The sequence below is a fragment of the Acomys minous genome, assembly GCF_964271855.1.
Source record: "Acomys minous genome assembly, chromosome: 1".
Taxonomy (NCBI): domain Eukaryota; kingdom Metazoa; phylum Chordata; class Mammalia; order Rodentia; family Muridae; genus Acomys; species Acomys minous.
The window spans coordinates 153,398,153-153,411,628 of record NC_140483.1 but is presented as its reverse complement, the minus strand read 5'-3'; the positions used below and the strand labels follow the sequence as shown (position 1 = coordinate 153,411,628).

The 13,476-nt window shown below is 39.1% G+C and overlaps 1 protein-coding gene across 4 annotated transcripts in view; it reads left to right on the top strand.

The window, feature by feature from the left end:
- ECPAS (Ecm29 proteasome adaptor and scaffold) overlaps positions 1-8,629 on the top strand; it is a 119,858-nt gene extending 111,229 nt beyond the window's left edge. For all 4 annotated transcript variants that reach the window (XM_084779192.1, XM_084779191.1, XM_084779189.1 and 1 more), the window contains 3 exons: positions 1,956-2,044; positions 4,493-4,564; positions 6,034-8,629. In XM_084779192.1, the coding sequence (XP_084635318.1) occupies positions 1,956-2,044; positions 4,493-4,564; positions 6,034-6,173 (301 nt within the window). In that variant the 3' untranslated portion in view covers positions 6,174-8,629. The remainder of the gene's footprint in view (positions 1-1,955; positions 2,045-4,492; positions 4,565-6,033) is intronic.
- Positions 8,630-13,476: the final 4,847 nt, after the last annotated feature.

Genomic DNA, 13,476 nt, shown 5'->3' with positions numbered 1-13,476 from the left:
GAATGGAATTCTTAACATTTACACATTCCTCTTTTTATTTTTCTTTCTTTCTTTCTTTCCTTTTCTTTTTTTGAAACTAGATTCCTTTCTTATACAATACATCCTGATTATAGTTTCTTCTCCGTCTGCTCATTCCCAGTTTCTCCCCACTTCCCCTCCCCTCTGATCCACTCCCTTTATGTCTCTCAGTAGAAAAGAACAAGCTTCTAAGAGGTAACAACCAAACATGACAAAATAAAATATAATAAGATGAAGAAAAAACTATCCTATCAGAGTTGGACACAGCAGTCCAGTAGGAGGAAATGAGTTCCAAGAGCCATCACAAGAGTTCAGTCCGGAGTCCCATAAATCACTAAGCTAATAGCTATAATACCTATGCAGAAGACCTGCTGTACATCCATGTAGGCCCTGTGCTTGTTGCTTCAGTCTCTGTGAGCTCATATGTGCCTTGCTTTAAATTGGCTCAGGGGTGCCTGTTCTCCTGGTGTTCTCCTCTCTGGCTCTAAACAGTCTTTCCACCTCCTCCTGAGGGATTCCCTGAGCTTTGAGGGGAAGGATTTGATGGAGACCTCCCATTTAGACTTTCTCTCCTCATGTCTGCCTGTGGGTCTCTGCATCTGTTCCCGTCTGCTGCTGGAAGAAGCCTCTCTGATGATGACTGGATAAGGCGCTGATCTATGAATATAGCAGAATATCATTAGGAGCCATATTATAGATACTTTGGTACTTTTTTTTCCTTTTTAGACCAGTCTCTGGGGTGTCAAGTCTCTGGTTCTTGGTTACCCAAACAGCTTTGGGTCATGCGTTCCTTCTTGCGGAGTTGTCTTTAAGTCAAGGCAGCCATTGATTGGCTACTAACACAAGTTTGTGCCACTATTGCCTTGTCATATTTTGCAGACAAGGCAGATTATAGGTAACAAGTTTTGTGACTGGGCTGTTGTCCACGTTTCTTTTTTGGTAGACAGCAAAATACCTACCCACACCAACGAGACTAGAATGTAGGGGTGAATTTCCATGTAGACACCAGCTCCAACTTCTCCATGTTCAGTGAGTTGTGTGGGTGTTGTCCTTGGCAGTGGGGCCCTACTGTCAGTTTGCAAAGAGCAACTCTTTGTCTTAGCAACACCTGTTTTTTGGGGGGGGGATTTCCATGGGACCCCCTTGGTAAACAGCTCAATTAAATGTAACCCAGGTCCACCACTGGAAGCCTCACCTGGCTACAAGAGATGGTCAGTTGAGACTCCATATCCCCCATTACTAGGAGCCCTCATTAGCATTACCTTCGAGGAGGTTTCTACTGTGCTAGGTTTCCACACCACCACACAAACCCCCCTCCCCCCCAGTTCCAGCCGTCTCTCCTCACATTCTCCAGCCAATCTCTCCCACACTTGTCCCTGTCCCCTTCCATCCCCATCCCCTCCCAACCTGCCTGTAAAGTCTCTTTCCCCTCCCAGGGAGATCCATGCACCCCCTTGGACCTTTTCTGTTGATCTAACCTGCCTGGGTCTGTGGACTGTGGCCTGGTTATCACTTATTAATATGCACTTATAAGTGAGTACATACAATACTTAGATTTCTGGGGCAGGGTTAGCTCATTCAAGATGATTTTTCTAGTTCCACCCGCCTGCAAAGTTCATGATGTCTTTTGTTTGTTTGTCTGTTTGTTTTTTGAGACGGTTCTTTTTAGTTGTCCTGGAACTCTGAGTCTATAGACCAGGCTGGCCTTGAACTCAGAGATCTGTCTGCCTCTGCCTCCCAAGTGCTGGGATTAAAGGTGTGTGCCACTACCTCTTGGTGTTTGTGGTTTTTTTTTTTAAATGCTGAGTAGTAGTTTATTGTGTAAATTTACACAGCTAGTATCTGAAGTAACATAAAGTGACGCATACAGATAGAAGTTATGCTAGGAAGGCTTTAAACTGTCCAGAGTAGCATTGTATATACTTTTGTATTTTTAGGTTAATGCTTCTGGAAGAAGAGCATGCAGATCCTGAAGCTCTGTCTGAGATCCTTCTTGAAACTTGTAAATCAATTACTTATTCTCTAGGTGAGTAAGTAACCAGAACATGAGGTTTGCTTTGTTTTTCTGTTGTTTATTTTGTTTTTGGTCCTGGTGATCAGGCCCAGTCCTTCCTGCAAAGCACTGTACTTCTGAGCTGCGTCCTTACCCCTTTCTGTTTCAATCAGGCTTCTCTGTGCTGCCTCGCCTGGGATTGGGTTTAAGGCTTCGGTCTCCCAGGTGGCTAGGGTTACAGCGGGTATCACCATGCTTGGCGTAAACCTGATTTTAAACCAGGGAGCGGAGTGTCAAGGTCTAGACTTCTGGAGTTATGCTTCTAGAACTACCACCTGTTCTCTTCCTGTGCATATGTCCCTAACAAAGGTGTTTTATCTGGAATTACAGTAGAATTTTATATTGTGCCTTTATGTCATTATTAACCATTTATTTAGAAATACTTCCCAGTCTATAACAAGTTGTTAAAATATGTTAGGTAGTACCTGTATGTACTTTATGAAGAGTCATCGGCTGATGCTGTTCTTATTATCTTTTAGACTTCTTTCTGTATGCATGTTTTTCGTGAGCCATTCAAAAGCGTATTGTTTTCAACATGTCCTTTTATTCTTAAGTTCTTCGGTGTGTATTTTATAAAACAACAATATGGCTATCAAATTTATACAGTATTGCATAGATACGGTGTTCTTTTGTCAATTTTTTCTCATTCATATTGTAATTTCAGTAATTTTTTGTAACATCTCACACCCCCTTTAGGTCCCCGTTAAAAATACAGCCAAGGACCACATATAAAATATAATTGTCATATCTTCATAGTCTCTTTTCACCTGCTACTCTCCTTCAGCCTTTCTTTCTCTTACATTACACTCATGATTTTGAAGGATAAAGTTTTTCTCTCTTTCCGCTCTCATTTTCTTTTTGTCTGACATTTCCTTAGACTTGAATTCTGATGTTAATGATATAGTTTTCCTTAAATCAAGAGGCATGCCTTGTCCACAGCTTTCCTTATGTTAATTTTGTTTAACTAATCAAGTACTGTGTCTTTTCTCTATAGTATCATTCTTATTTTTCCTTATGTATAGTAGGTAGTGCTTGAGAACATACTTTAAGATTATTCAAATAATATCCTCTTCAAAGCTACATCTATTAAACAGTTCATGAGAAGAAACTGTAAGACCATGTCAATGTACTTCTCTTCAAAGTTTAATTTTTAGATTTTGTATGCATTGATGAGTCTTCTCTTAGCCAAATTTTTTCTATGGTGATTTTTTTGCAACTTTAGCCTTTTCTCCATGTTAACCATGTAGTTAATTTTATTTTATTTAATATTACTTTGTTTAAATAAATGCTTTTATTTTTATAAGTATTTTTGATTAATATTGTTTTATTTAATATTATTTTAGTTCATTTTGAAAAAGATTCTTTTATTTATTTATTCATTATTAACTGGTATTGATTCATAGCCTCCTCCTCAACCTCATACTGTTTTATAATTAATTAGTTTTAGGATTTATTTTTAATTATATCTATGTACAAGTGAGTACTAGTATCCACAGAGACTAGAGGTGTTCAGTCCCCCAGAACTGAAGTTACAAGCAGCTGTGAACTGCCAGTGTAGGGACTTGCACATTGGACCTCTACAAGAGGGTTACATGCTGAGCCATCCTTCCAGCACCTGATTATTTTTATTAATTAATTTGTTATTTAGTTGTCCTAAACATGGCTAATTGAAGTCCTTTCAAACTGATTCCCCTGTCCTTTTGGTGGGCCACTGTCAGTTTTTGCAGTACTTCCTTCCCTGCTGTGGACTCAGATGCATATTAATTTTTATTAGACAGTTTCTCCAGAAATTCAATGCCTTTTGTGAAAGACTATGTACCAACAAAGCTTGTTTTACTTGTAATTCTTGGAAGTAGCTTGCTTTTGTGGATATAGAACTGGAAGCTAACAGAGTGGTCTTTTCAGGTTTCTAAGTGTCCCTAGATGATGATCTTCGGAAAAATTAGGAGAATAATGTAAACTAAAGACCTGCCTTATGTGTGATGTGATGGTGATTGTGCATTTGGGATGATGTCTTTTGAATCTCCCACATCTAAGTTGGGTCTTTTAAATATTACCACTTAGGGTTAATGGCTGCTGTCTGTAGTACTTCAGAATAGTGAATGTGCACATACAATGTAACTTAAGTACTTGATAATAGTTATCAAATAGAAGTCTACTTCAAAATAAAATCCACAGAGTTTTAACTTTTTTCTCTTTCAGTAACATTAATTTAATCTCAGAAGTTCTGTCCTTAAGACATACTTATGACCTGGTGCCTTTAATCTCAGCATTGTGGGAGGCAGAGGTGGGCAGATCTCTGTGAGTTCGAGGCCAGCTTGGTCTACAAAGTGAGCCTAGGACAGCCAGGACTACACAGAGAAACCCTGTCTTGAAAAAAAAAAAAAGACATACTTATGAATTGTGTATTTCTCTTCTTAGAAAATAAGACCTACTCATCTGTGAGAACAGAAGCTCTGTCAGTGATAGAATTACTGTTTAAAAAACTTGAAGGTGAGTGCTTCATGGATTTGATTAGAGCACCAGAAATCCAGGATACTTCATGGCATACACTTTAGACATTTTTTTATTTCTGTTCTTGCTTATGGTATAAAATAGAGAACTAAAATCATTAACTCTTAAGAGTTTCAATTTTGTTCTCTATGTTTATATATTTCTAACAAATTATTAAGCTATAGTCATCTCAAAGTAATACAGTTTTGTCTCTGTCATGAGTTCTGCCATACTCTTGGTTAGTTACAAGAGGTGGTTGGCAGTGATGGGGTAGACTTGTGGTGTGCGTGTAGGTGACAGGACACAGCAGGAAGAGGCCCATCTGAGTCACCATATTTGACAATAGCATGTTTCTAGTCCTATTTCTTCTCTTTCTCTTTCCCTCCCTCCCTCTCCTCCACCCCTCTCTCCTTCCCTCCCTCCCCCGTCCCTCTGAACCTTATAAATTCAGTGTTATGTCAACGGTAGAAAAAAAACCAACTTTCACCCCATGGTTTCAAAAAGAGGCCCATTCACCCTTCCGCTTTCACTCCCTTCTCCTTTTCCTAGTCTCCTATTCCATGAATTAATAGTGCAGAAGATGAAAAAAAATTTTTCACAACCTTGTGAATTTGCTGTTTGTATTTTTCCGTCTTTTTTGCTTAGCAGAACCTATTATAGGTCTCTACAAAAATGGGCTCTTTAGACTTAGTGATAGTAAATATCACGTGATCGATTTTTGTTGTTGTTAAAACTAAAACACCTAGGCACTTAGCCATATGGTTGAATTCTTAGTTTTCCAGGTAGATATTAGTATGTGCTAGATGACAAAAGTGAAGTTAAAACACTTGCATGAAGCTGGGCGTGGTGGTCAGGTGTGTAATCCCAGCCCTGAGAAGTAGAGACAAGAAGATGAGTTCAAGGCCAGCTTGAACTATATGAGGCCCTGCTACAACAGTACTTTATAGATGAAGTTAAGATTTGCTGAGCTTTCTTATTTTTTAAAAAATTTCAATATGCATATGGTTCTCTAGGGCTTTCTTTTAAGAAATAGGTAATAAATTGTTACCTCCTTAAATTGTACAATTATGAAACTTTTAAAGATTTTTTTCATGTACCTTATTAAATAAATAGCCTTCCATTGTGGCTGAGATGACACTTTTGCTCCTGTCCCTTGCTGTAGTATATAGCTCATCTCCCCATGTCTCGCCCGTCCTGGGGGAAGGGTAGAGCTCCCTGACATGCTTTCAGGCTGTTGTCAGGAACTGCATTTGAGAAACCTGTCCAACCTGTGATTGTTATATGCTGTTCTCTTAATTATAGAGTTGTTGTGTGGCTGTTGGGGGATAGGATAAATGGAGAAAAGGTTTTGGGCTTGCTTCCTCTTTCTTTCTTTCTTTCTTTCTTTCTTTCTTTCTTTCTTTCTTTCTTTCTTTCTTTCTTTCTTTCTTGTTCTATAATGGTTTTCTTTCTGTTTTCTTTCCATTCAGAAGCTAAACAGTGGGAAAGTTTGACAGCAGAATGCAGAGGACTCTTGATTGAGTCTTTAGCTACTATGGAGACAGACAGTAGACCTGAGCTGCAGGAGAAAGCCTCAGTATTGAAGAAAACACTTGAAAGTCTGGAATGAATGAGAAGGGGAAGAAACAAACAAGTGCCATGTTCTTTTGGGATTGGAAATGGTGGTATTCTTTAAAAACCAAGTGGGGGAAAGTAAAGATTACTCTGTAGCATGCATCATTCCTTGGCTGAAATAAATAAATAAATAAAAAGCCTTAAATTTTGCTCCTTATTAGCTTTATTTTACTTGTCTTTAAAGAATGTGGGCTAAATGAGCTTAATAGAACTTGGGTTTCAAAAAGTAATGGTAAATAATCATTGGTAAAAGAACTGAAACTACTGCAAGCTGGATTAAAATCTGAGAACTATGTCCGTGCTAAACTTACTGCAGAAAGGGATCCTGTAAGTCACTCAATGTATAGCCCCACTTCTTATACACCTTGAAGAAATAGGATTTGGGAGCAGAGACCACAGACCCAGAGTTTAATGTCCTGTCTTGGATGCTTTCCTCAATCTGCTACCAAGTCAGTGCTTACCCTGCCCCATCTTAGAAATTCCAAAGGGAGGTCCACGTAGGGTGCCATGCCACAGTTCTCACACTAGAGCTACACTGGCTCATATCACTGGATTCTTGAAAGTCAGATGCTATACATTTCCTGTGCGTAGGTTGTCAATTTTTTTAGAAAAGAGTTGTTCAGCATGTTTATAGGATGAAGATAATTTGGGTTCCATAAAATTCTGATTGATGTCCTTTTACTAGAAAATGAAAATAGTTTGGAACAAGGCTGTTCTGTCCTAATTTGTGATTATGTATTTTTCCAAAATCTAAAACAACAGTAAAATTTAGAGACTGCCTTGGTTTTAATCACTTAAAATCTCAGAACTTTAACAATAACTTAACATTTTCTACTACTTACTGCATTGCATACAGTGTGACGTGGAAGGATAGATGGAAAGCCTTCTAATGAACTGTCTGGGAATTTCTTTTTTAAATGTTCTTTTTGAAATTAGCATGATACCACGCCCAGTAAACTGTTGCTGGCAGGGTCTTCCCCTGCTTTCTGCTGCTCCTGCACCTGCTGAGGGGTGCAGGGTTGCTTTGACTTAAGTGTTTATGATAAGCTAAAAACTCAAGCTTGTCTTTTTGGAGCACAATTTTGATTTATATATTCAGTACTGTCTCCTTGATGACATCATCACCTGGAAAATCTCTGTGTTCAATATTTTTGGTCGAAACTCCATGTTTATTAATTTGGTATTCTCTAGACCAGTGTATTTTAAATATTTTTAACTGTGACTCACAATAAAAATAACTTTTTACATCATGATTCAGAATGTGTGTGCGTGCATATGTGTGCATGTGTGTGTGTGTGTGTGCGTGTGCGTGTGTGCGTGTGTTGGTGTCTGTATGCCTGAATGTAAAATCCTTAACTGAAGTAGATATTTTGTGAAGAAATACTTAGTTGCTAAGTTTGATACACTTTCATCTCTCTCTCTCACTGTTGTAAATGTTCTTCAGACTCACTATATTCGTTTCTTAATTCACAAGTAGGTTGCTATTCAAGTTTGAACAATACTGCCACTGATAGTACCTAAGCTTCCACTACGTTTGAGATCATTTCTGATTGAAAAGGGTTTTACAACTAAAATGTTTATTGCTCATTCAGTATCATCTTTCCTGGTACTGGACTGTAGTAGTGAGTTTGCAGAACATCATGAATTTTAAAGAATATGTTGTAGAATTGCACTTACGACTGGCTTTTGCTTTAGAGAAAAACAAATGGTTTCAAATGTTCTTCAGAAATCTGTGGCTTCTCAGGACATGGTGGTTTTATTTTCTTGTTTTTGTTTTTTTGATCAGCAGGGAATATACCAAGGACCTACCAGACTTGCATCTGCAGTGCCCAGGGCACCACCTTGGCAAGAATGCGATGCAGGTCAGGTATATGTTAAAGATGAGAGTGTAAGGACAGGAATGGTGTGCTTGGCCTGTAGCTCATCAAACTTTATGCTTTTAAAGCTTTTTGTTACGTAATATTGGGGATTTCCCTTGGTGCTGAGAGCGGTGCTAAGACACCCAAACCTTAGTGCTATTGAATTATATTTCTTTTATTTTCTTGAGCACATTTCTAATTTATATACTTAATGCCTTCATGTTTGCCAGCCAAATCATTTTCACAGCTGTTAGTGCTGTGTTACTGTATCAAATGTAGTTTGTGTTTGGTATACATACAAATGTTTATTTTAAAAGGTTAATAACTAGGATTTTGTAATTGTGGAATATTGGAACTGGTGAACAAGTGGTTTAAGTACCTGTACGTGCATATATCATCAGTCTTTATTTGTCAAAGCTATCTTGAATGATTTAATTTTTCTCTATATATTCATTTCTGTTTGCCACACAGATAACTAATTTGTAGGCCCTTTTCCTTATTCCTGCCATTAGTTCACTAACTACTTCTTTATGGATACAGGAAAAGGAGATGTCTGAAATGTGACTGTTGAATTAAACATGAAAATGGTCTACAGTTTTGGTGGTCAAGAGTAGCTGTTTCATTGAATGTTCATGCCCAACTTATAGTTCCTGGGGGGTCTTGTATATAACATAGTCCACCTTTATAAGGGGGCTGCCAAATCCCCTTGCCTTGCCCTTTCTCTCGCTCTTTCTTTTCTTGCCTTTCTGTATTCTCTCTCTCTCTCTCTTTCTCTCTCTCTCTCTCTCTCCCCCCCCCCCTCTCTCTCTCTCTCTCTCTCTCTCTCTCCTCATGTAACAACAAGACAAAGAATAAAGATGTGACCTCACTCACTGGTTGGTGCCCTGTCAGCGGTTGTGCTGTGTGAGCACTGCCTGCCCTTGTGGAACATTTCTACCTGCTGCTGTCACAGTATATTCATGCTGCTTGTTAAGTTCAGGGAGTTACTTTGACATTGGCACTTATTGAACTGTGCAATCTGTCATTAAATGGATGTATATGTAACAGATTTTTGTATTTTATATGCAACTTCGTCATAAATCCTCTGCAATGTGTACTTAGCTACCTAAGCATGAAATAGACTTATTTGAAAGAAAAACCTCGTCTACACCCCAAAGATACTAAATGGTAAATAAAAGCTGCATGACCTGGTGTTTTGAAGTAGTGCTGTTAGTTTTTACTAGTTCTCTAGGAATGTAATATGACTGCTAACACATTGACTAGTTAGTTACACTTCAGGAAGGGAAGGAGGGAGGAAGGAGAGAAGCCTTACTGCCTGGCATATTCTCAGCTATGTTTAATTAATAGAAATTCTTGGCTTAAGTGTCTGGCAGTTCTAAGACATCATGAATTGCTGCTGTCACATACTTGGAATAAAATTGTTTCATGATGCAATTTTCTGATAAAAGTGACTTTACATGACCACATGGAAACAACAGACACTTCTATAGGTCAAGATGAGTGCATGTTGCTGTTGCCAATGATACATAAGTACAGGGAAACACACTTCCAGTATAGAAGATAGGATTAAAGCATTTTGTTGCTTAGTCCCAGGTGAAAGTTTACCAGCCTGAGCTGTTAAATACCTTAAGTAGTCTTGACTAAGTTTCAAATTGTTGAGAAAGAATGTTTACAAAACATGGAAACAACCAGTCTTTGATGTTTATGGAAAGATGTAAGTTTATTTACCTTTGAAATGGCATTTTTCGGGGGTAAGATGGTAGATGAAATGTTTTCTCTAGATGACTCTGTTAATGAGAAATGTCAGTAATAGAGAAACTAGGGTATTCTGAGAAAAGAGAAGATGACCATGAGTAAAGACATGAAAAACATGGAAAAACTGGAATGCAATGAAAATAAACAGCTCACAACTCTAACCCTAGCTTTCTTGCCTGGGAGGGGACCTTGAAGCCACAACTAGGAGGTAAGTCAGGCAGCCCTGATAATGGCAGATTGACAGCCATGTGGGAGATGCCCATAGTCTTCAAAAGCCTTAAATACTGTCTGACAGTAACTCTTGCTCTGCTGGCTAGCATTAGACAAGACTCTATTTTTTGTTCTTTACATTTCAGATTGCTTTAAAGTAGGCACCTCTTCCTTGAGAGGGAGCCTGTTTGAGACTGAGCAACCCTGAACATGTGAGTGAAAGTCTGAAGGAAACTAAGGATACCCTGCCATAGTATCTTAGTGAGAAAAGGTGAAAGGCAGCTGTGGGGAGGGTCAGATTTTAATGGGTGGGAATCGTGTGGAGGTTGTGATGGTTGGTGATTCTGCCTTTTGAGGCAAAAGAAAAGAAAAAAACCAAGGCCCACTACCTGTTGGTTACTGCAGAGGCCTCAACAAATAATTGCTTAGCTTCAGAATTGCCTCATTCTGTGTATGTGGTTTGTTGTTAGATGAAACAGTTGTGGGTTACTAGGGTTCCATAGCCTTCTCCCTCCCACAGGATAGCATATAGCTAGGGAAGACACTCCCAGCGAAGAACCTTTAGGGAATATTTTGAAAACTTAAAATCGAAGATCTAGATATGAATAGGCGTTTAGACACGTGACCTACCAAAATTGAACTTCATGGGGAGGAGAGGGGGAGAGGGGGAGAGCGATCCATCAACAACAACCAGTGAAATGGAAGCAATAGTAGAGTCTCCAGACAGAACGCCCCAGGACTAGAGGGACAACGACTGAATTGTGCCAACATTCAAACTGTTCATAAAAAATTGAAAAAAAAAAAAGTTTCCTAACTGATTCTACAAACCTGGTATTGCTCTGATAGCAAAATCTGGGATGAACACAAAAACTATAGGAAATTTCCTTAGTGGGTACTGATGGAAAGGTTTTATTTTAACTTTTTGATTCTTTGTGAATTTCACATCATGCACCCCAATTCCACTCATCTCTCTGTCCCTTCATATCCACCCTCCACCCTTATGCAAAGACTCTTAATATTGCAAATCAAATTCAACAATGTAGTTAAGATATGCCAACATGTTGGGGAGGGTGACATATTGAAGAAAAATTAATAGTATACCGTACCAATAGATTAATAATCACATGTCACGAGATGAAAAAGCCTTTGGCAAAATCCAACGTCTCTTCATGATAAAAGCCCCAAAGAATCTAAGAATAGAAGGACTTGTATATCAACATAATAAAGGTTGTGTATATAATGGTCATATAGCTAATATGCAAAATGGGGAATGCTGAAAACATCTCTAAAATTAGGGGTGACACAATGTGTCCCCCCCAAATATAATACTTGAGTTCTCGGCTATAGCCATAGGTGGGGGAAAATACAGGGATTCAAGGTGGAATGGAAGAAGTGAAATTCTATTTGTAGATGGTATTTCTGGGTAAATTGAGTGTTCTCTCGGGAACCTTAGTCTTGTTAATAAGAGTTGAGAACAGATTCAGGAAAGTTTCAGGACAGTTTTAATGGAATTTAAGAGAAAAATCTCAGAGTAGACAACGTGAATCTCTGGAGCTTCCAAGAGCAGGAAGGTGGTGGAAAGGGACAAAGTTACATCTTTTTTAGCTAGGCATAGAGGTTAGGCAAACTAGGTTTACACAAGGGGTGGGGGGCTGCTGTTTAGAGAAAGTCAAGTTAAAGTGCTAGGAAAAGCATGCTTAGGGAGAAAAGTGGGCAAACTTAGGAAGATGTATGGTTCTAAGCAACTGCACCAGAGGTGGACTTCCTGGGAAGGAAAGGAACATCTTAATAAAGGGGTAATTATTCCGATCTCTTTAACAGTGTAAATTGAAGCTGCCATTCTTGGAGATGGCCAATTAGATGATTGACTGATTGACCTAACATTAGGTCTCCACTCAGGCCAGAGATCCCATTCTCTTGACTAGAAGTAAGACTTTCCATTAGTGAGACTTTAATAATATTGTAACATTATCCCTTCTAAAGAGGTGCCCCTAAAATCACTTAGGAAATAGGCTGAAATGCGGGGGTGGGGGGGGGGAGTGTATAATGCATTTTTACCAAGAAAATTAAGAGGTCCAGTCCCAAAGCTACTCACCAGAAGTAATTAGTGCCTGGAATAGGAGTTTTAGTTTCTCATGGACACCCCCCAGGCAGGAGTGTTCGTTTAGGAGGTAAGAAAGCAAAGCTCCCTCTGGTATTCCTGGCTAGAGACCCAAGGACATTGCTGGGACTGCTGCTTTTGTGATCTCTGCTCTGAGCTGCCTGTCCAGTTCCTGTCTTCTGTTCTCAGTTTGACTTTACTTAGAAGACCCTAAAGACTCTTAGAGCGAGTCAATATCTTCATCCAAGTAGCAGGATACAAAAGCCAATATACCTTTCCCTATATACCATAATAGACATGCTGAGCAAGAAATCAGGAAAACAATTACACTGAATAACAAAACCTAGCAACAGGAAAAAAATCTAAAAATAAACCCAATGAAAGATTATAAAGTACTCCAGTGAAAACTATAACACTAAAGACTCTAGAATGTAGGGGTGATCTTTTTGTGTGCTGTGTGAGGTTGTCTTTGTAGTATTAAGATGCTGATTTCTGGATCAGGAGACATCTGATTACCGGCTGGACTTTGGTATTGTTGTTATTACGGCTGCATTATATTTTGTAAACACTCACTCTGACACCTTCTGATTAGTTTACTAAAGAGCTGAATGGCTAAGAGCAGAGGCAGAAGAGGATGGGCAGGACATCTGGGCAGAGAGAAATCTGGGGCAGAATCTGAGGTGGGAAGATTTGCCAGGTAGACATGGAGGAAGTCAGATGTAGGGTGCTGAGGAGAGGTAATGAGCGATGTGACAGAATGTAGAGTAATTTAAGCTATAAGAGCTAGTTGGATGAATGTTTCGAGTTCTACGATTGTATCTTCAAGTCCCGAAATTCAAGAAGAACATTATGACAGGCAGATCTGGGCCCAGGGGTCCTGCTCAAACTATGGCACCAGCCAAGGAAAATACATGCAGTAAACATCAAACCCCTATCCAGATCTAGCCAACGGACAGGACATTCTCCACAGTTGAGTGGAGAATGGGGATTGACTTTCACACAAACCCTGGATGGGGAGGCCTGGTGGCACTCAGAGGAAGCATAGCAGGCTACCAAGAAGAGACTTGATACCCTATGAGCATATACAGGGAGAGGAGGTCCCCTCAGTCACAGTCATAGGGGAGGGACTAGGGGGAAAGCGGGAGAGAGGGAGGAATGGGAGGATACAAGGGATGGGATAACTATTGAGATGTAAAATGAATTAATAAAAAATAAAATTAAAAAAATAAAAAGCAAAAAAAAAAAAAGTTAGTTGGGAACAAGCCTAAGCTAAGGCCAAGCTTACATAATTACTAAAAAGTCCATGTCATTATTTGAGTGCTAGTGGTTCAAAGAAAAGTCATGTTATAGTAGAAAATCCAATGTTCATGGAT